This window comes from Dermochelys coriacea, chromosome 11 (assembly GCF_009764565.3).
Source record: "Dermochelys coriacea isolate rDerCor1 chromosome 11, rDerCor1.pri.v4, whole genome shotgun sequence".
Lineage (NCBI taxonomy): Eukaryota > Metazoa > Chordata > Testudines > Dermochelyidae > Dermochelys > Dermochelys coriacea.
The window spans coordinates 62,720,688-62,744,930 of NC_050078.2; the positions used below are offsets into that span (position 1 = coordinate 62,720,688).

The 24,243-nt window shown below is 44.0% G+C and overlaps 1 protein-coding gene across 3 annotated transcripts in view; it reads left to right on the plus strand.

The window, feature by feature from the left end:
* The first annotated feature begins 4,175 nt into the window (after positions 1-4,175).
* The window catches only part of PARD3B (par-3 family cell polarity regulator beta), a 644,857-nt gene continuing 624,789 nt past the window's right edge, over positions 4,176-24,243 (plus strand). For 2 of the 3 annotated variants that reach the window (XM_043505627.1, XM_038422315.2), the window contains exon 1: positions 4,177-4,866. In XM_043505627.1, coding sequence (XP_043361562.1) covers positions 4,747-4,866 — 120 coding nt within the window. In that variant the 5' untranslated portion in view covers positions 4,177-4,746. Of the gene's footprint in view, positions 4,867-24,243 lie in introns of all 3 variants that reach the window. The other variant, XM_038422313.2, reaches the window with a different exon arrangement.

A 24,243-nucleotide genomic window follows, 5' to 3' on the forward strand; every position in this document is an offset into this window, starting at 1 on the left:
GCGGGAGGGGAGGTGTAGGTGTAGGTGTAGGTGTAGCTGTGCGGGGGGCGGGGGGAGGTGTAGGTGTATCTGTGCAGGGGAGGGGAAGGGGAGGTGGAGGTGTGCGGGGGCGGGGGGGAGGTGTGGGTGTAGGTGTAGCGGGGCGGGGGGGAGGTGTAGGTGTAGCTGTGCAGGGGAGGGGAAGGGGAGGTGTGCGGGGGGGAGGTGTGGGTGTAGGTGTAGCGGGGCGGGGGGGAGGTGTAGGTGTAGCTGTGCAGGGGAGGGGAAGGTGGAGGTGTGCGGGGGGGAGGTGTGGGTGTAGGTGTAGCGGGGCGGGGGGGAGGTGTAGGTGTAGGTATAGGTGTAGGTGTAGCTGTGCGGGGGGCGGGGGGAGGTGTAGGTGTAGCTGTGCAGGGGAGGGGAAGAGGGAGGTGGAGGTGTGCGGGGGGGAGGTGTGGGTGTAGGTGTATCGGGGCGGGGGGGAGGTGTAGGTGTAGCTGTGCAGGGGAGGGGAAGGTGGAGATGTGCGGGGGGGAGGTGTGGGTGTAGGTGTAGCGGGGCGGGGGGCAGGTGTAGGTGTAGCTGTGCAGGGGAGGGGGAGGTGGAGGTGTGCGGTGGGTGGGGGGGAGGTGCGGGTGTAGGTGTAGGTGTGCGGGGGAGGGGAAGGGGGAGGTGGAGGTGTGCGGGGGGCGGGGGGGAGGTGCGGGTGTAGGTGTAGGTGTGCGGGGGAGGGGAAGGGGGAGGTGGAGGTGTGCGGGGGGGAGGTGCGGGTGTAGGTGTAGGTGTGCGGGGAAGGGGAAGGGGGAGGTGGAGGTGTGCGGGGGGGAGGTGCGGGTGTAGGTGTAGGTGTGCGGGGGAGGGGAAGGGGGAGGTGTAGGTGTGCGGTGGCGGGGGGGAGGTGCGGGTGTAGGTGTAGGTGTGCGGGGGGAGGGGAAGGGGGAGGTGGAGGTGTGCGGGGGCAGGGGGGAGGTGCGGGTGTAGGTGTAGGTGTGTGGGGGAGGGGAAGGGGGGAGGTGGAGGTGTGCGGGGGCGGGGGGGGAGGTGCGGGTGTAGGTGTAGGTGTGCGGGGAAGGGGAAGGGGGAGGTGGAGGTGTGCGGGGGGAGGTGCGGGTGTAGGTGTAGGTGTGCGGGGGAGGGGAAGGGGGAGGTGTAGGTGTGCGGTGGGGAGGTGGGGGTGTAGGTGTAGGTGTGCGGGGGAGGGGAAGGGGGAGGTGGAGGTGTGCGGGGGGGGCGGGGGGGAGGTGCGGGTGTAGGTGTAGCTGTGCGGAGGGTGGGGGGGAGGTGCGGGTGTAGGTGTAGCTGTGCGGGGGCGGGGGGGAGGTGCGGGTGTAGGTTTAGGTGTGCGGGGAAGGGGGAGGTGGAGGTGTGTGGGGGGAGGTGCGGGTGTAGGTGTAGAGGGGCGGGGGGCAGGTGTAGGTGTAGCTGTGCAGGGGAGGGGAAGGGGGAGGTGTAGCTGTGCGGGGGCGGGGGGGAGGTGCGGGTGTAGGTGTAGGTGTGCGGGGAAGGGGGAGGTGGAGGTGTGTGGGGGGGAGGTGTGGGTGTAGGTGTATCGGGGCGGGGGGGGAGGTGTAGGTGTAGCTGTGCAGGGGAGGGGAAGGGGGAGATGTGCGGGGGGGGGAGGTGTGGGTGTAGGTGTAGCGGGGCGGGGGGCAGGTGTAGGTGTAGCTGTGCAGGGGAGGGGGAGGTGGAGGTGTGCGGTGGGTGGGGGGGAGGTGCGGGTGTAGGTGTATGTGTGCGGGGGGAGGGGAAGGGGGAGGTGGAGGTGTGCGGGGGGCGGGGGGGAGGTGCGGGTGTAGGTGTAGGTGTGCGGGGGAGGGGAAGGGGGAGGTGGAGGTGTGCGGGGGGGAGGTGCGGGTGTAGGTGTAGGTGTGCGGGGAAGGGGACGGGGGAGGTGGAGGTGTGCGGGGGGGGAGGTGCGGGTGTAGGTGTAGGTGTGCGGGGGAGGGGAAGGGGGAGGTGTAGGTGTGCGGTGGGCGGGGGGGGAGGTGCGGGTGTAGGTGTAGGTGTGCGGGGGAGGGGAAGGGGGAGGTGGAGGTGTGCGGGGGCAGGGGGGAGGTGCGGGTGTAGGTGTAGGTGTGTGGGGGAGGGGAAGGGGGAGGTGGAGGTGTGCGGGGGGCGGGGGGGGAGGTGCGGGTGTAGGTGTAGGTGTGCGGGGAAGGGGAAGGGGGAGGTGGAGGTGTGCGGGGGGAGGTGCGGGGGTAGGTGTAGGGGTGCGGGGGGGGGGAAGGGGGAGGTGTAGGTGTGCGGTGGGGAGGTGCGGGTGTAGGTGTAGGTGTGCGGGGAGGGGAAGGGGGAGGTGGAGGTGTGCGGGGGGCGGGGATGCGGGTGTAGGGTAGCTGTGGCGGAGGGTGGGGGGGAGGTGCGGGTGTAGGTGTAGCTGTGGCGGGGGGCGGGGGGGAGGTGCGGGTGTAGGTGTAGGTGTGCGGGGAAGGGGGAGGTGGAGGTGTGTGGGGGGGGAGGTGCGGGTGTAGGTGTAGCGGGGCGGGGGGCAGGTGTAGGTGTAGCTGTGCAGGGGAGGGGAAGGGGGAGGTGTAGCTGTGCGGGGGCGGGGGGGAGGTGCGGGTGTAGGTGTAGGTGTGCGGGGAAGGGGAGTGAGGTGTGTGGGGGGGGAGGTGTGGGTGTAGGTGTATCGGGGCGGGGGGGGGAGGTGTAGGTGTAGCTGTGCAGGGGAGGGGAAGGGGGAGGTGGAGGTGTGCGGTGGGTGTGGGGAGGTGCGGGTGTAGGTGTAGGTGTGCGGGGAGGGGAAGGGGGTGGAGGTGTGGGGGGGCGGGGGGGAGGTGCGTGTGTAGGTGTAGGTGTGCGGGGGAGGGGAAGGGGAGGTGAGGTGGCGGTGGGCGGTGGGCGGAAGGTGCGGTGTGTAGGATGTAGGTAGTGCGGGGGAGAGGGGGAAGAGGGGAGGTGGAGGTGTGCCGGCGGGGGCCGGGGGAGGTGGGTGTAGGTGTCGGTGTCTGTAGGGTGAGGTGTGACAGGCGCGGGGAAGGGGGAGTTGGAGGTGTGCGGGGGGCGGGGGAGAGGTGCGGGATGTAGGTGTCGGTGTGCGGGGAAGGGGAAGGGGAGGTGGAGGTGTGCGGGGGGAGGTGCGGGTGTAGGTGTAGGTGTGCAGGGGAGGGGAAGGGGGAGGTGTAGGTGTGCGGTGGGGAGGTGCGGGTGTAGGTGTAGGTGTGCGGGGGAGGGGAAGGGGGAGGTGGAGGTGTGCGGGGGGCGGGGGGGAGGTGCGGGTGTAGGTGTAGCTGTGCGGAGGGTGGGGGGGGAGGTGCGGGTGTAGGTGTAGCTGTGCGGGGGCGGGGGGGGAGGTGCGGGTGTAGGTGTAGGTGTGCGGGGAAGGGGGAGGTGGAGGTGTGTGGGGGGGAGGTGCGGGTGTAGGTGTAGCGGGGCGGGGGGCAGGTGTAGGTGTAGCTGTGCAGGGGAGGGGAAGGTGGAGGTGTAGCTGTGCGGGGGCGGGGGGGGAGGTGCGGGTGTAGGTGTAGGTGTGCGGGGAAGGGGGAGGTGGAGGTGTGTGGGGGGGAGGTGTGGGTGTAGGTGTATCGGGGCGGGGGGGAGGTGTAGGTGTAGCTGTGCAGGGGAGGGGAAGGGGGAGGTGGAGGTGTGCGGTGGGTGGGGGGAGGTGCGGGTGTAGGTGTAGGTGTGCGGGGGAGGGGAAGGGGGAGGTGGAGGTGTGTGGGGGGCGGGGGGGAGGTGCGGGTGTAGGTGTAGGTGTGCGGGGGAGGGGAAGGGGGAGGTGGAGGTGTGCGGTGGGCGGGGGGGAGGTGCGGGTGTAGGTGTAGGTGTGCGGGGGAGGGGAGGGGGAGGTGGAGGTGTGCGGGGGGCGGGGGGGGGAGGTGCGGGTGTAGGTGTAGGTGTGCGGGGGGGGAGGTGTAGGTGTAGCGGGGGGCGGGGGGGAGGTGCGGGTGTAGGTGTAGGTGTGCGGGGGAGGGGAAGGGGGAGGTGGAGGTGTGCGGGGGCAGGGGGGAGGTGCGGGTGTAGGTGTAGGTGTGTGGGGGAGGGGAAGGGGGAGGTGGAGGTGTGCGGGGGGAGGTGCGGGTGTAGGTGTAGGTGTGCGGGGGGGGGGAGGTGGAGGTGTAGCGGGGGGAGGGGGGAGGCGTACTGCGTGTGATCTGTGCGGGGTGTAGCTGAGTGTGACCCGCGCCGGGGGCCCGGTTGCCCTGGTGCCGCAGGCCCTGCAGCCAGTCGCTGCGGCCCCTTTAAGAGCCGGAGCCGGGCGCGCAGGCCAGGCCCGGCCGCGAGCGCAGGAGCCGGCTCAAAGTTTTCCCCTCACGGCCCCGGCGCGCGGCGGGGAGCCGGTGGCCGCAGCTAGGAGCCGCCCCGGCTTGCGGAGGAGCCGCGGCCGCCGCCTCCCCGAGCTCGGCCCGGGCTTCCCCTGAGAGCCAGCGGGAGCCGCGCCGCAGCCGCTTCCCCTGCCCCGTCGGAGAGAGCCGCCTGCCAGGGCCCTTCTCCGCGCCCGGGGCCTCCGGCTGGGTGCCCCGGTGCGAGTCGTGCCCTTGCCCTGAGCGCCCCAGGAAGGCCGGGGGTGCGGTTAGTGGCCCTCTCCTCGCCCTGCCCCCGGGGCCGCCGTGGGGCCCTCACCCGCCAGAGCCCGGGCCAGGCACCTGCTCCTGAGGGCGAGCCTCGCGCCCGCGCCCGCGCCCGCGGGGCTGGGTTTGTCCGGAGCTTTGCTGCCGCTTCCTGCCCCCCCGGTTGGAGGGAAGCGGCTCCCACCTCTCGCTCCTCGGCTCCCAGGCCTGCTCTTTGTCACCCTTGTTTAGGGAGCGGTTGGGGTGAGTGGCTGAGATGAAAGTGACTGTTTCGTTTGGGAAGACGGGGATTGTGGTCCCCTGTAAGGATGGGCGGCTCCGTGTCAGAGACTTGACCCAGCAGGCTCTCCAGAGATACCTCAAAACCAAAGAAAAGGTAAGGAAGATAAAAACTCGCCACATCCGCTTCACACCAAGATCACTTAAGAACAGGGCACCTTTAAACCAGACGGTCTGTTTACAGAGGAGTCTCTCTGTACCTGTCATGCATCTATTTTATTATTTAGCCCAAGTATAAGGTTGACTTTTTTTTTTTTAAAAAGAAAAGGAGGACTTGCGGCACCTTAGAGACTAACCAATTTATTTGAGCATAAGCTTTCCTGAGCTACAGCTCACTTCGTCGGATGCATTCAGCTTTTCCATGGCATGCATCCGACAAAGTGAGCTGTAGCTCACGAAAGCTTATGCTCAAATAAATTGGTTAGTCTGTAAGGTGCCGCAAGTCCTCCTTTTCTTTTTGCAAATACAGACTAACACGGCTGCTACTCTGAAATCTTTTTTTTTTTTTTAAAGTGTACATTTTGCAATTGGTGACTTCACAGTTGAAATAGTAGGTGGATATGAGTGGGATGCTGAATCTGCAGGTCCAGAATGAGATGCCGCACAGTCACTGAAGAACAGAATTACTCAGTTTTGAAATAGAAGTTGGCTTTCAGTAGTTATTGTAATAAAGAAGGACTAGAAGTCTGAGCTTGGTGGACTAGTGTGAACAACCCTGCCAAAAAGTTGCATGAACAGTTGATATAGACAATCTAAAAATGCGTTCCATTTAGTTACAGTGGCTTAGTCAAAATGTGTAAAGTTTCTTGTATTTTAAGTTGTATGCTGTGCTACAGACACTGTGCCACAAACACTTTCTTTATCTACAATAAAGTCGACATAGTATGGTAGGACTTTGGCTCAGACCTTATGATCCTAGGGACAGTGCATGAATAGAGGTGCCACTTTTCAGATGAATGTTGATCTTTTACCTGCCTCTGGTTGAGATTAAAAAAAGTAGGACTGGCCAGTGAATAAGTTTGGTATGGTACTGATCAATAGTTTCAGTTCAAAGACCTGATTTTGCAAACACTTATTCAGATGAATAGTTTACTTCATTGAGACTGCTCACATGAGTAAGGGCTTGCGGGATTGGGTCTTCAGAGAGTGAGGGAGTGCTAAAGGGCAACCCATGAGACTTCTCTGTTGCTGACTCATTCTGTGACTTTGGGCAAATCATATGACTTCTCTGTCTTTGTTTTTCTCATGTGTAAAACTGGGATTATAATATTTACCATCCCTTCACAAGAGTGTTTTGAATATTAATGTATGAAAACGTTGTCCGAAGTGCTAACTTTATTATTGTACAAATCTGTATTAACTGTGGTAGTTACAGTGACTTCTATGTTTGCCTACACAAGCACCTGTAGTGCTTTGCATATCTTTTAAAATACTTTCCTAAGTGAGATAATGTATAAAACAGTACTATATTCTTTCTCTCCATACTGGTATACTGTGTGTGTGTAATATATAAAATCACTACTGTAAACTGAATCAGCTATGGATTAAATATTATCATAATAGTGTTCTAGAAATTAGTAAATATTACTTAGGCTGTGGGCCATCAGGATGCCTCCAATTGTCCAAATATGCATACGCTTTGCTGAGGGTTTATAAGAAGCAGAAGGACTTTTGGCCTAGGTAAACTTTTTTTTTTTTTTTTTTTTTTTAAATATTGAATTCAGTTCTCTCCTTATGGCAGTAAAGTTTGGACTAAAGTGCTGAGCCATCTGAACAACTATTGAGGAAAGCTTTAAGGTGACCTGCAAAATTTGGCTTGCACTCTCTCTGTGGTGTGTAAAGAAGGACCAAAAGAAACAAGCGGGGGAAAAAACCTTATGAACTGCAGATCCTGTCTAGTCTAGAAGTCTTGCTGTGGTGGCTGGAGAATTAATGAAATGATTAACAAGTGTTCAGAATGAAGGCTGAACAACTGAGTGGAAAGGAATTTTTAGCCAGACTGTCACATATTTTTTTTTTGTTTTGTTTGTTAATACCTAACTAGTTAATGAAGTGAGACCAGGTGGATGAGGTGATTTATTTTATTGGACTAACTTCTGTTGGTGAGAGAGACCAGCTTTAGAGCTTACATGGAACTCTATCTCTATTGTATCCTGGGACCAGCATGGCTATAACAACACGGTATATAGTTAAGTAATGTTTCAAGAAAAGGAACTTTTTTGTAAAAGATTCAACACCTCTACCGCCTTAATTAAGGTGTGAAAACTGACACTATATACCTCTGAAAAAAGAAAAGGAGTACTTGTGGCACCTTAGAGACTAACAAATTTATTAGAGCATAAGCTTTCGTGAGCTACAGCTCACTTCATCGGATGATGCATTTGGTGGAAAAAAGTGAGCTGTAGCTCACGAAAGCTTATGCTCTAATAAATTTGTTAGTCTCTAAGGTGCCACCAGTACTCCTTTTCTTTTTGCGAATACAGACTAACACGGCTGCTACTATGAAACCTATATTCCTCTGAAACATCCACTAGGTTCTTCAACCAATCTTGGGGAAAACCAGACATTGCATTCTTGATATTTCTAAGATAAAACAAAGCAGAATCCATTCTCACACTTCACATCCCTTCTCAAACTTTTCAGGCTCTCCTTATACATCATAAGGAAACCAAAAAGAGCATAAGCCCAGTTTATTTTAAAACTCTGGTGAGTTTTAATGTTGATAATTTGAAACTACAGTTAATACACATAATGGAAAAATCAAAAGAAAACAACATAAGAGGCTCAAACAGTAAGTACTGAGCTGATTTGGATTTAAATCTCTAATTCAGTGGCTGAGATTTTGGTGTGTGCTTTTTCTAGTTCACCTTGAGTTGCACAGTAAAATTTCTATGCACTTCTTTAAATATCTAGTTTCTGGCAAATCTTATTGGCTATCTTAGACCTTAATGCAAAATATTAGGTAACTTCAGTTTATTTAGCTAACTATCATTGGAAGTTGTACTATTAGAAGAATTCTAAAGAATCGTTACTGCTGTATTTTGGCTTGTTTAATTATACAGTATATAGAATTCACTGACAATTCTAATAACCCTGTGCTTTTGTTTGTTCATTGTCTAACATGGATGGATTAGGCCTGTTATCACTTTGTTCCCAATTTAAAAAAAGTAATTAATACACTTACAGATATGAACATTAGTAAAAACTGGATACATACTGGGACCTTGTACCACTAGTCACTACCTGAAATCTGCTATAAAGTATGGGCATATTATACATATGAATTTCTAATAGGCTTGTTATTTAAAGATGTTTACTGACTTAAGTTTAAAAAATATGTATTTAGAATGTCTAGATCACTTTATTTGGACTGAAGTTAGAATACAGAATAATAGTGATAACACTCGAAAACTGCTTTTTATATGATTACTGGGTGTAAATAGCTTAAAATGTATAATGTCAAGTTGGGAAACTGGGATGAGAAAAAGGCCAGATGTATGTAGCAATGGGATAGGGGAGGAGGAAAGTGGACCCAGGAAGGGAATGTACCAAAGTTTCAGAATGAGAGGTTTGGGAAGGAAGAGAGTTGGATAGGACAGACTTAGAATTTTTATTTTTATTTATATAAATAAAAATATATATATTAATGTACTGTGGTGCCATAGTTAAAATAATAATGCGTACGTAAGGTTTTAATTCCATCTTGGGGGTTCTACTGATCTAAACAGAGAACTTGAACTTTGCATTTGTTTCTTATCTTGCCATATTCATTTGATGGAATTCTAGCCTTTGATAAAGCTGAGGGTGTGGGGGGTAGTATTTTCTTTTTTATTTATGTTGTATAAGTCCTTCTACTATTATTTTGTATAATATTAGTCAAATTCATAATGGTCTCAAGAATTCAGCTTCTTGTTAAACTATGATTTTATAATATTTGTGATAGGGACAAAATTGTACAGTAAATAGATAGCTATTCCACTTCAAAATGATTTTATAAATAAAATAGCTGAAAATCTTGGAGGTGCTTTACTTGCTATAGCTTGCTGCATTTTGTAACAAACTTGGACTGATCACATGGCAGACTCATGGCAAGATTTGACCATAAAGGCTCATAACACTTACTGTAAAGTCAGAATTATTTTATTTATCAGCTGAAAAGTTGTGCAATAAGACAATTTTTCAGTGTTGTGCATGAAGGTCAACTATTGGGACCGAATTTCCAATAAATCGGTGCAATTTTAAATGGTCAAACCTCTTGCTCTACATCTCGATTGACTCATCAGAGCTTAAAAAGAACTTTTCTGGACATTAAATTCCGCATAAAACAGAGGTAAATTCTCTCCATGAAAATATCAGTTAAAAAAGGCTATTATACTTGGGAATGTTTTGCTCATGAAGGAGAGAATTCCAGATATTTTTGAAAAAATACCGTGTGTGTGTGAGATGAGGGGAGAGAGAGAATTATAAGAATTCTAGTACTCGTTTTCTTGAGAATCAAGATTTATTGTTCTGAAACGGCAAAGTCTATTTTTGCTTCATCTCAGTCAATATTTACCTCTTAAGTAAACAAATCTTCAGTATAAGTCCAATATCTGCTTTTGTTATTGTTTTGTAGTGTGTAAATTAAGGCTTCCTATGTGTAGTTATAGGACTAATAGCTCCACATAATCTTTCTGGCTGCCTTCATACCATCTCTTACTTAACTACTCTCTTTGTTTGGATATTTCTACGATCTTAGGATATGTCTTCATTGCATAGCTAACTTGAGATACCTCTCTTGAGTTAGTCAAGCTTCAGTGAGGGAGGCCACACTGCAAAATAATGCTTGAGTTGCTGTGTCCATGCTGGTGCTGTTTGCGCTTGTGTGCAGTGCTAAGACTTTTATAAGGGTAAATATCCTGGCAAGTAAAAGTGAGTGAAATTCTTTTGGACTCTTTTTTTCATGCCAAAGCGTGTATCTGACTGAAACATTTTGCAAATTTGTGTCAAATTTGCAGAAGTGTTTTAGTTTAAAAAAACAAACAAAAAACAACCCAGACAAAAAACAGCACCTTAAAAAAAAATCTAAATGTGTTTTGATGTTTTTTTTTTTTTTTTTTTTTTTTTTTTTTTTTAAATAAAATGGTTTTTAATTCTGATGCAAAGTGAATTTTTGTTTCAGGATTTTCACGTTTTGGATAAAATTACTCTAACACTTTAAAATGGTCAAAATCTAAATGAAATGTTTAGTTTGACCCTAAATGATTATCTCCCTCCCCCCCCCCCGCCCCAACCTCAAATTGCCAGCAAATGGAAAATCTGTTATTTGCCTAGCTCTAACAGTAACCCAAGTCAGTTTCTGAATTCTTTCCCAATGAATTGGGGGAGAATTTGCCTATCTTTTCAGGGCACAGGGGGAATTCTAGGAAGGTACCGAAAGCACTCCAAACATTTGAGTGCTGTTAGCCTGTGTCTGGACTGCAGAGTGTTGTGTTAGCTGCTGATGCACTGTGCTCACTTGAGTTTTAGCCAGTTCCCGCTTTGGTGCCAGCCTACTTGAGTGAAAAACCCAGTGCACTTGAATTAGAGGGAAGGAAGGAACTGAAGTTAGGGGCAATGCTTGAATTATGACTTGAGTTAATTTTGCAGTGAAGGCAATCCCTTTGTTAAGGCTGGACATTGAAACTTTAACTGTATATTGTTTTTGTCTTATTAACTTTAAGTCGGACTCTCAATGGCATTTTAAAAACTTAAAAATGATGAGTTTTTGTTCCCATGGATGTTCAGTAGAAAGGAACAGCAGTGAGCCTGGAGAATGCGATGTACAACAGCCCTTCTTCTAGATAAAGTGACATTTACTTTATCTCCCTTTGAAACAAAATTTACAGCATTCCTTTAAACTTTCTCACTTTCATAAAAGAACAGGCAAGTATGCAATAGGGAAGAGCCTTGCATATAGATATGATCATATTCTGTTTGAATGCATATCAGTCCTCCAAGGTAGAAACATTTATGTTCTGTCATCAAAACAAAGATGGACTGTGTCCATAATCTGCTTCTCAAATCTGGGATCACTTTTTAACCATTGGATGGTTCACTTGGTGGGACCACTTCAGAGGGTGACTAAATTGCTGTACCAACTGAATACTTGGCTTCCCTCCTTGGAAAGCCTACTAGAGTGTCAGTTATGGTTTTATGATATAGGTACCCACTCGTTAGAAACTATCAAAACCACAAATTTGTTCCACAGAAGTAGTGGTAAACTCCTTGACTACCAAACTGGATATCACTGACATAATGGTGAAGGCAATATAATGGTCGCACATCTCTGATTGGATAGGAAATAGTGTTTATTAACTTATTTGTGTATTGTCAGCATTGTGCTCAAAGGTATTTAGAGGGTTAATGTTATAGGCTGACTATGTCACCTTCAATTTTTTGCTAATAAAATATTTCTCTCTGTTGTAACTTCATAAACCTCTCTGTTCTCATGCCTGCCCCATAACAAGACAATCACAGCTTTTGGAACAGTATGTGGCTGTTGCTAAGCAGCCAGCAGAAGGAGTACTACATGTTCTTTTGCAGTTTTTTTTTTTAAAAACGGAAGCTTTAAAAAAAATATTTTGAACCAAAACTCAGTATCTGACTTGCAAAAACAGTCCAAGTTTCCACAGATACTGTGGAAGATGTCAAAATGTAGAAAATAGATGGTGTTTTGCACACTCTTCTGTTCAAGTGTTGTTTTAATTTATGAGCAAAGTAGAAGGCGGTTATGTGACATGTATAATTAATAGAGACAGAATATTAATGGTAATATTTGTACTGCTTGTTTCCTCTTCCAGAAGTAGGTTTTAGCTTTTGTGGGTTCTTCCATGACTAGGTAGATTATGCACCCTAAAATTGTTCATTCTTTTTATATTTTAATGCCATTTGTATTTATCCATAATCTGCTTTCTACATCAGGAATAATTTACATATTTCCAAGCTCTGGTTTTAAACACTCAGATTTTTTTTTTTAATTTCTCATCCCCGTATCTATATTAACATTCTCTTGTCCTCTTATTAACTGCAGTTCATTATCAAGTTTCTAATTTGTCTTTGGGACTTTGATATATATTTTTGTATGTGAAAATCATAATTAAGCTGTTCAGCATTCAAGTTTGCTCATTATGATAGCGCACTAATAAACTGGAGTATAATTTGGTATATTAGATTTCCCACGTTATTATGGGTGACTGCTTGACAAGTATAGGATGAGAAGTCCTCTTCCAGATAAGTAAGGGGGGGGGAAACAAATTACTCCACTAACCTCAGTATTAAACAGGAGTTCATACAGGGGTAACTTGACAATGGTATTGCTATTTCCAGCAATAGTGGGGAATATAACCTTCTGTGGCCTTTTTTTTTTGAATCTTTTTAACACGCATGTACGACTGGTTGAAGTGAGGCACAAATTAGCCATTTGGAAGACGTATCATGTTGACATTAGCTTTTTCTGTGACAGTGGGTTTTATTCTTCCATTTTTTGTTTGTGCTGGTAAAGATGAACCCATTGATAAGCACAATAGCTGGAACTTCTTCAATGCTTTTGTATTTAGACTAGCATCATAGTTAAGATAGTAAATCTTTCTTGGCTGTTTAAAAACACTGGCTTTGGTATTTAAACAACACATTTGTATGGGAATTTCTTTAGATGATGGTTTCATAGGAACAAAGATGCTTTTGATCTAGGGCTAACAGTATATTTTTAATACAATTTTAAAATTGCTTCCATATCCTAGTGTATTCCTTTAATTTCCTCATAATTTAATTTCTTATCTCTTTGATAAGATGCTACCAGAACTATTCTTTCTAATTGCTTTAGGACATCATTCCAATGCATAATTTTTTGGGAGCCTGGGGGAGGCGGAGGAGACATTTTAGCCATTTAATATCAAAGGTATTCTGTCCTCAATTTTGCATAAAATCTTCATTTTGATTAGTCTGATAACTGTCAATTTGCAAATTTATAGCTGAAACTTAAACATTTTTTCTGTGCAACATAGTTTATGGAATAGCAATAATGCTTACTGGTGCCCTTCATCACTCCCATTAATGCTAATATACGGTTAAGGCTTTTTTCCCATTCCTTACCTGCCTATCATAGGTGTTTATAAGTTGGCTAGAAAAACTGCCTTTGTGCTGAAAAATCAAACTTGTCATACAATATGTTGTTCTGTAGGGTTTTCTTTACTTTAACTTAAAAAATCAAATGTCTTGCCACTTCTCAGGTTTTATCAGTAAACAGAGAGAACAAGTTATTGGCTTCAGTTAATATTGAAAAGGAGTACTTGTGGCACCTTAGAGACTAACAAATTTATTTGAGCATGAGCTTTCGTGAGCTACAGCTGACTTCATCGGATGCCATTGGGCATACTGATAGGTTGCAATTCACCCTTCATTTGGGCAAACAGCAGTAGAAACCAATCTAGTCTCAATTGATTTACAGAAGATACAGAGAGACAATTAGCGGGCAAAATTTCTATTATCCATTCACTTCTTCCAAATCAATGTTCACACATTCTCCTTCACTGATTACTTGCTTTATCATCTTCAAAAAAGCTTCTGGCAAAGAATGGAATTGAAATAAATTGATCTAAATGCTTATTTCTCACAAAGAAGGAAAGTTTTTGCTTGTTTAGAATATCAGTTTAACATGATTTCTAACAAGCAGTTGACAATGATAGGCAGTATGTATCCTATTGATATTGCATAAAATGCCAAACAACTCTTGAAAAAGTGGCTGAAGTTACTTGCCAATAATAGTTGTACTTTCTATGAAATATGCTTCCCCCCCCATATTTGTTCTGTATGGTGCATCAATTGAATTGCACCATGCTGTGCTGAGCCTTGCATCCTGCTGTTGAATCAACAGACTTCCTCCCACATGGAGCACAGCATTCTTCAGGCTTTCCTAATCAGTCTGATGCCATGAGCACTGCAGGTTTTGGTATAAACACCTGTCTTATCTAAAATATCCTCCAGCATTAATTAAAATGTCTGTCTTTTACCCTTAAAATAATGGTGCGAAAGTGCTATAGCAACTGATACAATGCAAAAGCTGTTTTCAGCTGTGTTTTCATACTTGCACTCCTGCCTTATAAATAAAAAGGCTCAATAATATTTTCCTATTTCAAGACGGCTTTTTAAAATCAAGTATGGTTAGACTTGAACATCTTGATGACGAGAAACAAATTTTTGAATGATAGTGAACACTCGGATCCATAAATTCACTAAAGAAAGGAAATTCCTTCAGGGAGCAAGTCTTTTTGAAAGTCAGTGTGTACAGTACTACTTATCCAGGTGTCATGTCCGTGTATCATTCTTTCCTCTTCTTGGGCATGCACACTTTTCTGGTTGCTCTCTGTGGAACCTTTTGCCACTGGTGCTGGCACAGTTTGTCTTGGGTGTGTGTGCTGAGAGCCATTGAAGTGAACTGTAAACCCTCTATATGATAGAAACAACCTCAAGCCAGGGGGTGCAGCGGCACCCCTAGTTCCAGCACCTAGGCCAGTGGCTAACTTTTCATACAAAGTTACTATTTTAACTGTGAGGAAAGGAGAATTTACAATATTAAAAACCAGTGATTGGATTCAAAGGGACTTCTGCATCATGCATCCTTCTTTAGAGTCCCCCCTCCCCCCAAAAAGTAAGACTTTTTTTTCGTAAATGTATATAATTTTTCTTTAGATATCTCGTGATTGTGCCTTAGATACCTCCAATAGGTAAACTACTGCAAAGTCTGATCTTACTATCATTTCTGCATCATCATCAGTACTTGCATTAGAAGTGATGTCTGTTCATGCTGTGGCACTACCATACAAAACCCTCACTTAATATTGCACCCTGTGATACTCCTGTGCTTTGAAATCTAAACCAGTTGTTCGTTGGCTTCCCAAGGATAATAGTAGCAGCTGTTGCTGAATAGACCTTTATTTTTAATTAATAAAGCAAAATGTCATCAAATTTTTAAGACCAAAAAATGCAATCTGCTTGACTGCAAATCATATTTACAAGAAACAACAGACTGGCACTTAGGTTTCTCATTCCTTTGCCCCTTTATGAAAGGTTGTCTTTGCAGCTTACTATGATTTAAAAAAAAAAAAAGCAGTACTTGTGGCACCTTAGACTAACAAATTTATTAGAGCATAAGCTTTCGTGAGCTACAGCTCACTTCATCGGATGCATTTGGATATGATTTTTAAATGGCTGACTGTGGTTGTCTGCAGGTGAGTCAGAACTTCAGTGGTGGAATACTTGCTCCAAATCTGTTGGATTGCAGCCTAAAGGACTTGGTTTGTTTTTTGAGTAGCTATGCCACTGCTGTTTGTGGAGGGAAATAAATCATTTGTTTTTCTATGTGAGGTGTTGACTAATGGAACTCTTCAGAGTGATGGGTGTACTGACCAGTTCAGAATGTCTACTATTTGTAGACTGAAAATAATGAAGTACGTGCCATTGTGACATATTTGTAAAGATTGAGTTGACCTCAGAAGTTAGATATTTTTCTCCCTGATTCTGTTTGTAATTAAAAAAAGAAATATTAGAACCCTTTAACTTACTGAAATTTGAGGAGGACTCATTGATGAAGCCAATTTTTTTATTTACCTAAATGGTTTTAAATATTATAGTAAGTTTAGGTATTCATTTCAACTTTAATTCCTCTAGCTCAGCGCTTCTCAAACTTATGACACACTTTTATTTTTTAAAAAAAGTATTAAATTAATAAAAAACATTTATTTATTTATTTGTTTTAAATCCACCCACCAAATAACACTTTACATTCTGCCTTGAGGATTCATGACCTGCGGTAATATATTCCTTTTCTTTTAAGTTGGTCACCCAACTGAGCATGGCCACAAAAGTGGTGGTAAATTTGGTAGTTTTTTGGGATAGATATAGCAATATTCTGATATCTGGTTGACATGCTCATCAGCATGTATCTGCCTTTTGAAAAACTTCGTATGTCCATCTGGTATTCTGATTTTTTAATAATAATTGTTTCTTGTAAGCAAGAGGACCTTATCACTGACTATTGTAAAACATTCGGCGACGTTCTTAAACATCAGCCTAAATTTTTTACCCCTACTGTCCTACCCAAAACACAGACAATCGGAAACCAGATAAGCTACTTTCAGGAAATGGTCTCTTTCGGAAAGGTTACTTCCCATTCGTCTCCTTGTATCTCACGTAAAGGCTGGGATTTCTTGAAGTAGCCTAAAGGAGATAGATGTGCAACTCCCATTTAATTAAAAAGAAAAGGAGTACTTGTGGCACCTTAGAGACTAACAAATTTATTTGAGCATAAGCTTTTGTGAGCTACAGCTCACTTCATCGGATGCATAGCTTACCAAAGCTTATGCTCTAATAAATTTATTAGTCTCTAAGGTGCCACAAGTACTCCTTTTCTTTTTGCGAATACAGAATAACACGGCTGCTACTCTGAAATCTCCCATTTAATTATGGCCTTTTGAGAAGTCCAAGTTGCTGCCAATTTAATTTTTTTTCTTGGTCCTCATAAGTTTCTGGAGAAGTTGCTCAGAATGTGCTCAAATCTCTGGAAAATTTCCTAAGAGTTGCAGGCTTTATGAAACTAGAATAGAAAAGTCGCAAGCCAGGCAATACACATGACAGGCAGCTCACGGATCTCCGAACGCAAGCTGAATTCCCTTCCCAGCCTGGGACTGAACTCCCTAGTTCAAAGTCTTTGTCTTCCAGATGATCTTCCAGGTATTGACATGGAGGAAGAGAGAGGCCAAGTGATGATGTAGCCGTCCCTCTTTTACACTTTCTATCAACTGCTAGAAAGATTCTTGCTGTGACATGGGAGCCTAAGCAGCTCCCATTGCGTATGTGCCCTCTCCAAGGAGTCTCTGAAATATTGGATTGTTCTTGATGGGCCATCAAAGCCTGTCTGGCCAGTGATGGTTGCTCCTTTGGGAGACGCCCAGCTGGCCTTTCAATAGTGACAATCGCACAACGTATTTTAGTAACACACATAGCAAGAATTCATAACTTCACATACAAAGATAGTACATAGAATTCAAGGGGCTATTAAGGTTCAACTGATAAAGACTTTTAAAACAACTCACAAGGCATGGATTGTAAAAAGCATATCATATGACAGTGGTGAATATGGGGGTTTCAGGGTGCTAATTTGAGGTACAGAATGTCACAATGTTCATCTGCATCAGTGATTTTCAACCTTTTTTTTTTTTTTTTTTTTTTCATTTGTGGACTCCTTTAAAAAAAAAAAAAATTTAAAATGGAGGTGCCAGACCCCTTTAGAAATCTTAGACATAGCCTGCGGACCATAGGTTGAAAACCACTGCTCTAACAGTTGTGTTAGACACAGACAGAAATCAGCCTTTGCATAAATATCCCAGAAATAAAATCAGTAACATTTGTAAATTTTATCCCAAACTTTGACTTAAAATTGACTTTTCTTATCAGGACTGTCCACTCTGTCCAACATTAACTTTGCTAAATAGGCAACAAGAGATGAGAGCAGAACCTGTGCTTGTAAGCTCTAGAAAATTTGGACTCTGCTGGAAATATGCTATTGATAGAGAGGGGAAATTATTCCATAATAGGTACACAAAGCTGGCAAAAGGCTTATTTGATTGCAATCCACTTTAGTTTTTCTCCTATGTAATTTTTGGGACAACATCCTTCAACTTCGGGGATCTCGCATTTTCTGATTTTCTTCCATTAAAAGAAGCAAGTCCCTTGGAATTCAAAGAAGGTGGAAGAATCTAATAGCTTATTATCCTTTTTATTGCAGGTTTGACAATGTTTGTTAATGACAATGGATTTGAAATGAGCATCTTACTAAATACAAGTCTTGGGCCAGCCTCTGTCCCTTTGTCTTAAAGGTTTGAGAACAGATAATGTGAAAGAATACATTTTGTTTCCAGATGGCTGCATGCTTGATGCTCCTTTTATGTTCAGCTGTCATTCAGATGTGAATGCTGTGGTGATTATAAGTGTGTTCCATTTTTCTGGGTTGAAATGAAACCTTTTATGCATTGTGTATTAAGAGATTAACTGTTTGGCTGATCAATAGGGAAACTAGAACAATAGGAAGCAACTAGATGTTGTGTCAGAAGAATATTCTGCTAGCTGAGAGGTTGGGGTTCGTGAGGAAACTTAGGAGCTCTCTTCTCAGGTTTGGGAAGTCAGTTCTATAGGAGAAATGAGATTGGGTTGTATCATTGTTTTTCTTAAACTGTATGTCGTAGTGCATCACTACCATCCTGTAAAATTTTGCCATATTCAGTCATGATGATATTAACTCATGCTTAACAACAAATTATACTAGTGCCCTGTCTGGGTGAAAATGTGATTGATTCTAGTTAACAGTGCATGTGAAAAGAGAGTATAGAAGGTTTAATGTTAGAATGAAGCTTGAGATTCTTTTATGTGTGTGTGAAACTTTCAGTTTATACTGACTTCACTAGTGCTTTTTATGTAGCCTGTTGTAAAACTAGGCATATATTTAGATGAGTTGATGTACTCCCTGGAAGACTACTGCGTACCCTTGGATGAGAACCACTACTGTAGCAAGTGTGGTGCTCTTGGTAAAATCAGTGCAAGGAGATTAAAGCAAAGGAACATGTATAGCCACGTGAAACGGGGTGACAAACTAAGGCCTTCTCTACACTGGTTGGCCTCTGTTTCAGTCATCAGTGTAGCTGTACCAGTGCAAACCACTAGCGTAAACAAGAAAAGCTGTTTGTGGAATTCACCTGTTGGGGGAGAATGACTGGGGCCATAGGGGAAGTGCTCTGCCAGGAAAATGAATTTAATCTGAGACAGCAGTCATCTTAAAAGACAAGCTTCTTAAGACTTACTTTACACCCATTTTTGCATAAATTATTTGATATATATGGGTGTTCATGCAGATGACATTTTTTACATCACTATAAATGTCATCACAATATTGATTGCCTCTTATCTTGTATTCTGTCTGTAGTAACGAGTTCTTAGTATTTTTATATGTATGTATGTTTTGGAAAGGTTTATGTGGTCAAAAACTTGTCTTAATGACTGTCCCAATTTGAACCTATCCAAGTAGATTTAAAGAAGTTAAGCAGCAACCTAGGTGGAGATCTTGTTCAAGTATTGAAACCCAACTTGTGAATTAGATTATTATTGCTGCATCTTGTACTTAAAAAAAACAAAAAAAAAAAACAAAAAAACCTAATTCTTCAAAGTAGTATTAGCTTTTCGGTTAATTTGAAATACTTGGTATCTGATGTTAATATTGTGCTTCCAAAGGTTAGTGATAATTCTGTTTGCTATTAGTGTAATATTGCTCAACAATAACCTTACTGTTAACCTTCTGGCTCGGCTTTTATATGTATATGATTACAGGGTTATCCATGGAAAAAGCCAGTGAATGCAAATATTTCACATACCTCTTCCATAATTGCTTCTCATTTTTCTTATTAAACTTTCAGGGCCAGATCTTGACCTTCAAAACATCGTCATAGGATCAGAAAGTAGAATTTTGTGTTTTGAGCATATAGCAGCTTTTGTCAGAGGGTCATCTTGAAATCCTGATTTCCTGTTGTTTTTTTTTTTTTTAAAGTACATGAAAATAGCCACATGTCTGTATTAAAAGGTCCCTAAAGTTGTTGTCCACAGTTTTTCCCGAAGTAGGAATCTTTATATCCTGCCATGCAAATGTAACCCTTCTGCCCGTCAGAGTTGGCAGCAACAAGGGCCGGGTTCAGTATCTAGGGGTTCCATTCCAATAACGCAATGCAAAACCGGCTCGAGCCCCCCACCCAGTGACCTGGGGACAAATATATACCACCCCCTGCTGGGTGCCTCCAAGAGGTAATACTTCCCCTCTCGCAAGCACAGAGTCTAAATGTAGCAAAAAGCCTTTTAATAACAGAGAGAAACAATGTGGCATTATGTTGGGGAAACACCATCAACAGGATTCATAACACAATCCATGAGCAAAAAACCCACCCCAAGCAAATTGGGGCGTGTCCTTTCCCTTTGGTTCTTGAGTCCAGCAACCCCAAATCACCCAAAGTCCCAAAAGTCCAATGACCCAAAAGTCTCTGTCCCTGATCAGGGCAGCCCCAGGGTTTGAAAGTTTATCTGCAGAGTTTTACCTCCCAACCTGGGGGGAGGAGTTTAAGGGGCACCTTACATGTTCCAAAGCTGATTACCCCACCTCTCCATGGAGCTCCACTCTGCCAGCCACCCCCATGAGCTGCTCCAGGCATCCGACAAACTGCTCTGCTCTGCCAGCCGTCCCACAAACTGCTTTGCCATATATCTTCAGGCTCCCCCCACTACTTAACACAACACTCAGTGATTTCAGCTCTTAGTAAGTTTAGCTCTTTTGTGATTTCAGCTTGTAGTAGGGGAGCCTCAGTGCTGGTGCACTATTAGCCCAAATTGAATTCAGCTCAGCAGCCTGTAACTAGACTCCTAATGGAATCAAAATTAGCTCTGATATTCCACAGTGGAGAGAGGACTAAGTGCAATTAGCATGTAAGGCCCTCACCAGGGGACCCATGCCACCAAGTATTAATACCTGTCCCCAGCCTCTCTTGATTTACTGGGTTTTGGAACCCATGACCCTTGCCTAGCGAGTGCTGCTTAGTTGATGGTGAATCCCTCATCATAACAAAAGGCCAAGTACAGTTCCACTGTCCTAATCAGGTTAATAAGTTTATTCTTGCCCCAATAACAGCGAAATTGGGGCTCCTACAGCAGCCAAAGTAACATCTAAGCAGGGTGGGTGTGCCTATGCAAATAAGATCAGCCCCTGAAGTTCTTTTCCACAACCCACCATGACTTGTCACCAGATGTCAGGGTAGAGCTCATCCTGACTCTGCTTACACAAACATCCATGTTGGAATACGCTTCACATTATTTCATGAACCATTTCATAAATGTTCTCTGGTTCAGTGGTGGCTTCTTCAAAACTTTTAATGTCACTAGGAGGCTGTCAGTTTTCATACAACTTTTTTCCTCCATATCCCCATACTCCACCTCTCCCCTTACCCCCACCTCCAGAGATTTAAATGCAAAAATCCAGCTTTTGGTTCTCTTTGGGGAATGTAAAGCATTAAATATTAACTTTATTTGCAGACTTATTTTTCTGTCAACTACTTTATACAGATGAGGTGTATAAATGGCAATGGATAAGTTCAAGTTAAAATTAGTGTTTTCTATTAAAATATCACATGTAGAAGACTGGAGATGACTTCTACAAATGTGAGTGGGGAAAGGTCCAGCATGGAGATGAAAGGTATTTATCATCTTTGACATTCATGTTATATGTGTCTCACTATTATAGTTTAGGATAGGCTTGAGCATATAGGGGAATATTTCTGTAACCCCCAAGGAGATTACATAGATTCCTGGGACTCTGTGTGCTGGCAGCTCGGGGAGAGGCACGCTGTCCCTGGTAGGGAGGGGGAGCCAAGGCAGACTCGGAGTCTACCCAGCACCAGATAGGGAGTGAGAGGCCCTCCCTCTGTGGAGGGATTTAGTACCTTCTCCCACTTGTGAGTCCTTTGGGCTGCACTGAACCCAGTCAGCCAACTGCTAAATCACTGCAGAGAAGAATTTTGTGGTTATAGGTCATCAAGGGACCCAGCAAAGTATGCGTACCAACGGGACACTAATTTTACATCGAGTCACGGGTATTTGCAGTGTGGGCACTGGTGACCCTAAAAATAGTGTTTTACCCTGTTATGTTGATTTGTCTCCTGTTTCATATAATTATTGTGTTTGTGTTTTGTGTTGTTTCTTGGAAGTCTCCAACTATCTGGCAAGTAAGTGGGGATTACTCTGTAGTTAGAATTTTCCGCCCAAGCTGCCCTGGTGACACTGCCAGGAAGGAGCAAGGGCGGTGGAGGCACCGCCAAATAGAGGGGGGGAAAAAAAAGAAAAGATACACCCTGCTGAGTGGGTGGCGGGATCCAAAAGAACCCAGATCTGTCCATCAAAACCTGTAAGCGGATTGGCATTAAAGGAGGTACCCAGGTGGAGAGGGGGCACTAAGCTTCCAACACCTGTGTATGGCTTTTTACTATTAAGCTCTTGTTTCTGTTCCAGCATGAGCCTGACACAATTGGTAATGTAGAAGCATTTGTGGAGGGTGCGCTGTCCAAAAAAAAAAAAAAAGAATCATTTGGGGGTGACTCAGAGGATAAATTTATGTTGATCTGTATATAACTGGAGGAATTCAGAGTAAGGAGATAGTTATATGGGGTGTGTCAGACACAGGGAATAAGGTCAAGTGTGAGTGTCCTGACTGAAGAGCTGTGGACTTAATCTGTGTGGGAAAAGTCCTGTTGAGTCCATTTTGATATGTGAACATATTTATTAATGGGGTGACAAGTGTAGTAGAATAATTGCCTTTCATATGTAACATGGATAGAATACAGGGTGGATTTGATTTAAATCACTAGTCAGGAAGACTCAATTTAATCATGGATTTCTACATAAAAGTGCGTTCTTGTTGGTTGTTATAACCTTAATACATATTCTTCACAACTCAGTGATAGATGTAGGTTTCATTTTTAGAAGGTACACAGTGTACATTTTTAAAGTGACTTATTTTTAAAACTTTTCAGATTAGTTTTACAGCTATATCAGAAAATGAATGATTGTTTGGTTATTTCATTTACCAAAGGTAATTGAAGCAGATATTTCACCTCTTAATAACTTAATAAATATCTCCAATTCAACAGGTTAATCATTAATATTTGGAGGATTTTCTTGCCAGGCTGTATTGGGAGAACATCACCAGACAGACATTTAAATTTGTTTTATTTAACTAAAACAACAATAATGTGTATTCTGGATTTTTTTTTTTTTTTTTCAAACATGAGAATTCTAGAATAGTCCAGAAAGAAGACAGGCAGTCCTTAAGAAAGAAGTAATGAAATAAAAGTTTACCAATCTGGAGATCCTGAAAGGTCAGACATGTTCCTTTCATCATTTTCAACACAGCTTGAGAAGGAACACTTTTCATGATGTTGTTGTTTAATTTGGGAAACCAGGCCTTGCATTTCTTTGTTGTGCTGTTTGCATTTTGTACACATGCCTGTCTTACCCACAGGTAGAGGAACTTCATTAAAATATTCCCAAACTGGGTCTCTTTTATGGCTTGCTGCCATTATAGGTTTCCCTTCTAGTGAGAGAATGGTATGATAGATCTCAAATCAATGAAGGCTACACTCAGAAAGACCTCAAGACTTCTGGAATATGCTGCTCAAACAGTTTCACTTTTGTTTCTACTGCCTGTCCTTCCCTTCTTGCAGTTATCTCCAGACTTCTTCTCCTTGTCCAGATCTGTTCCGACCCCAACAATCTTCTGTTCATTGAACTTTTTGAAACTTTGCAGAGGGACAATAGGGTTGAAATCTGTTATTTCTCATTTCTCTCTCTCTCTCTCTATATATATTTTTTAAACATTTTTGCTGTTAACAAGCATGTTATCTCTGGAGACACAAATCCACAGTTTGACAACTGCAAAACTAAGCATCTCTGATGGCATCTTCTAGACTGAGCACTGAGTCCCATTGGGTAGACAGAAAGATTAACCTAAATCTATGCAGAAGCCCCTGGAACCTGATAAGATTGAGTCCCTAATCCATGAACTATTGGAACTCATTTACAAAATTTTTATTAAAGATTACGTGAATATAGAATTAGAATTTATAATCCATATTCAATGATGAGATATTTGAGTTATAATGTATCTTAATTCAAATGATCTTTAGGTAGGTTTTTTCCTCAAGAAACATTTTATCAAAAATCCAATTTAAATAAAAATCCTTATATATATTTTAAAATCATTGATTTTTATCCACCCTGATAGAATATTAAACTTGATCTGACACACAAATGAAGTGCCTGAGGCATTTAAACTTCATTTTCTTCCTTGCCACCTTCCATTTAACCAAAGCCTGTTGTATTGGAAGGTGCACAGTGGTGGTTGTATGGAATGACTGCATCTGTAAGATCTGGAACATTCTATATTCCAATTGCCCTTCTAGTCTGCTTCTAGAACCGACCATCTAAGAGCATGTAAGAGCCGTCTAGCTGAGCTTATTTTACTTAGTTTGTCTTGTTTTAAGCCAAGTAAAGTCATTGTAGTTAAGCTGAAAGGTGTGATTGGCTGATTAGATTTTTGGGAGACACAAAACAGTAGGGTGGAAAGAAAAGTCTAGTTCCAAGAAAGTCATCATGGAGAACATAGTCCATGGCCTGCATAAGCAACATCAGTACAAGTAGGATTTTTGGTATTTTGACACAGTTTCTGCTACATATTATTAGGAAAAAAAACTGAAGCAACACCATGTTCTATTTCATCTTGTTGTAAAAGTACATCCTTTTACATTACTCAGTGTGAAATAGGTCAGTTTGAGGTATTATATAATGTTGTTTTTTTAAAGATGTCTTTGTTCTGCTT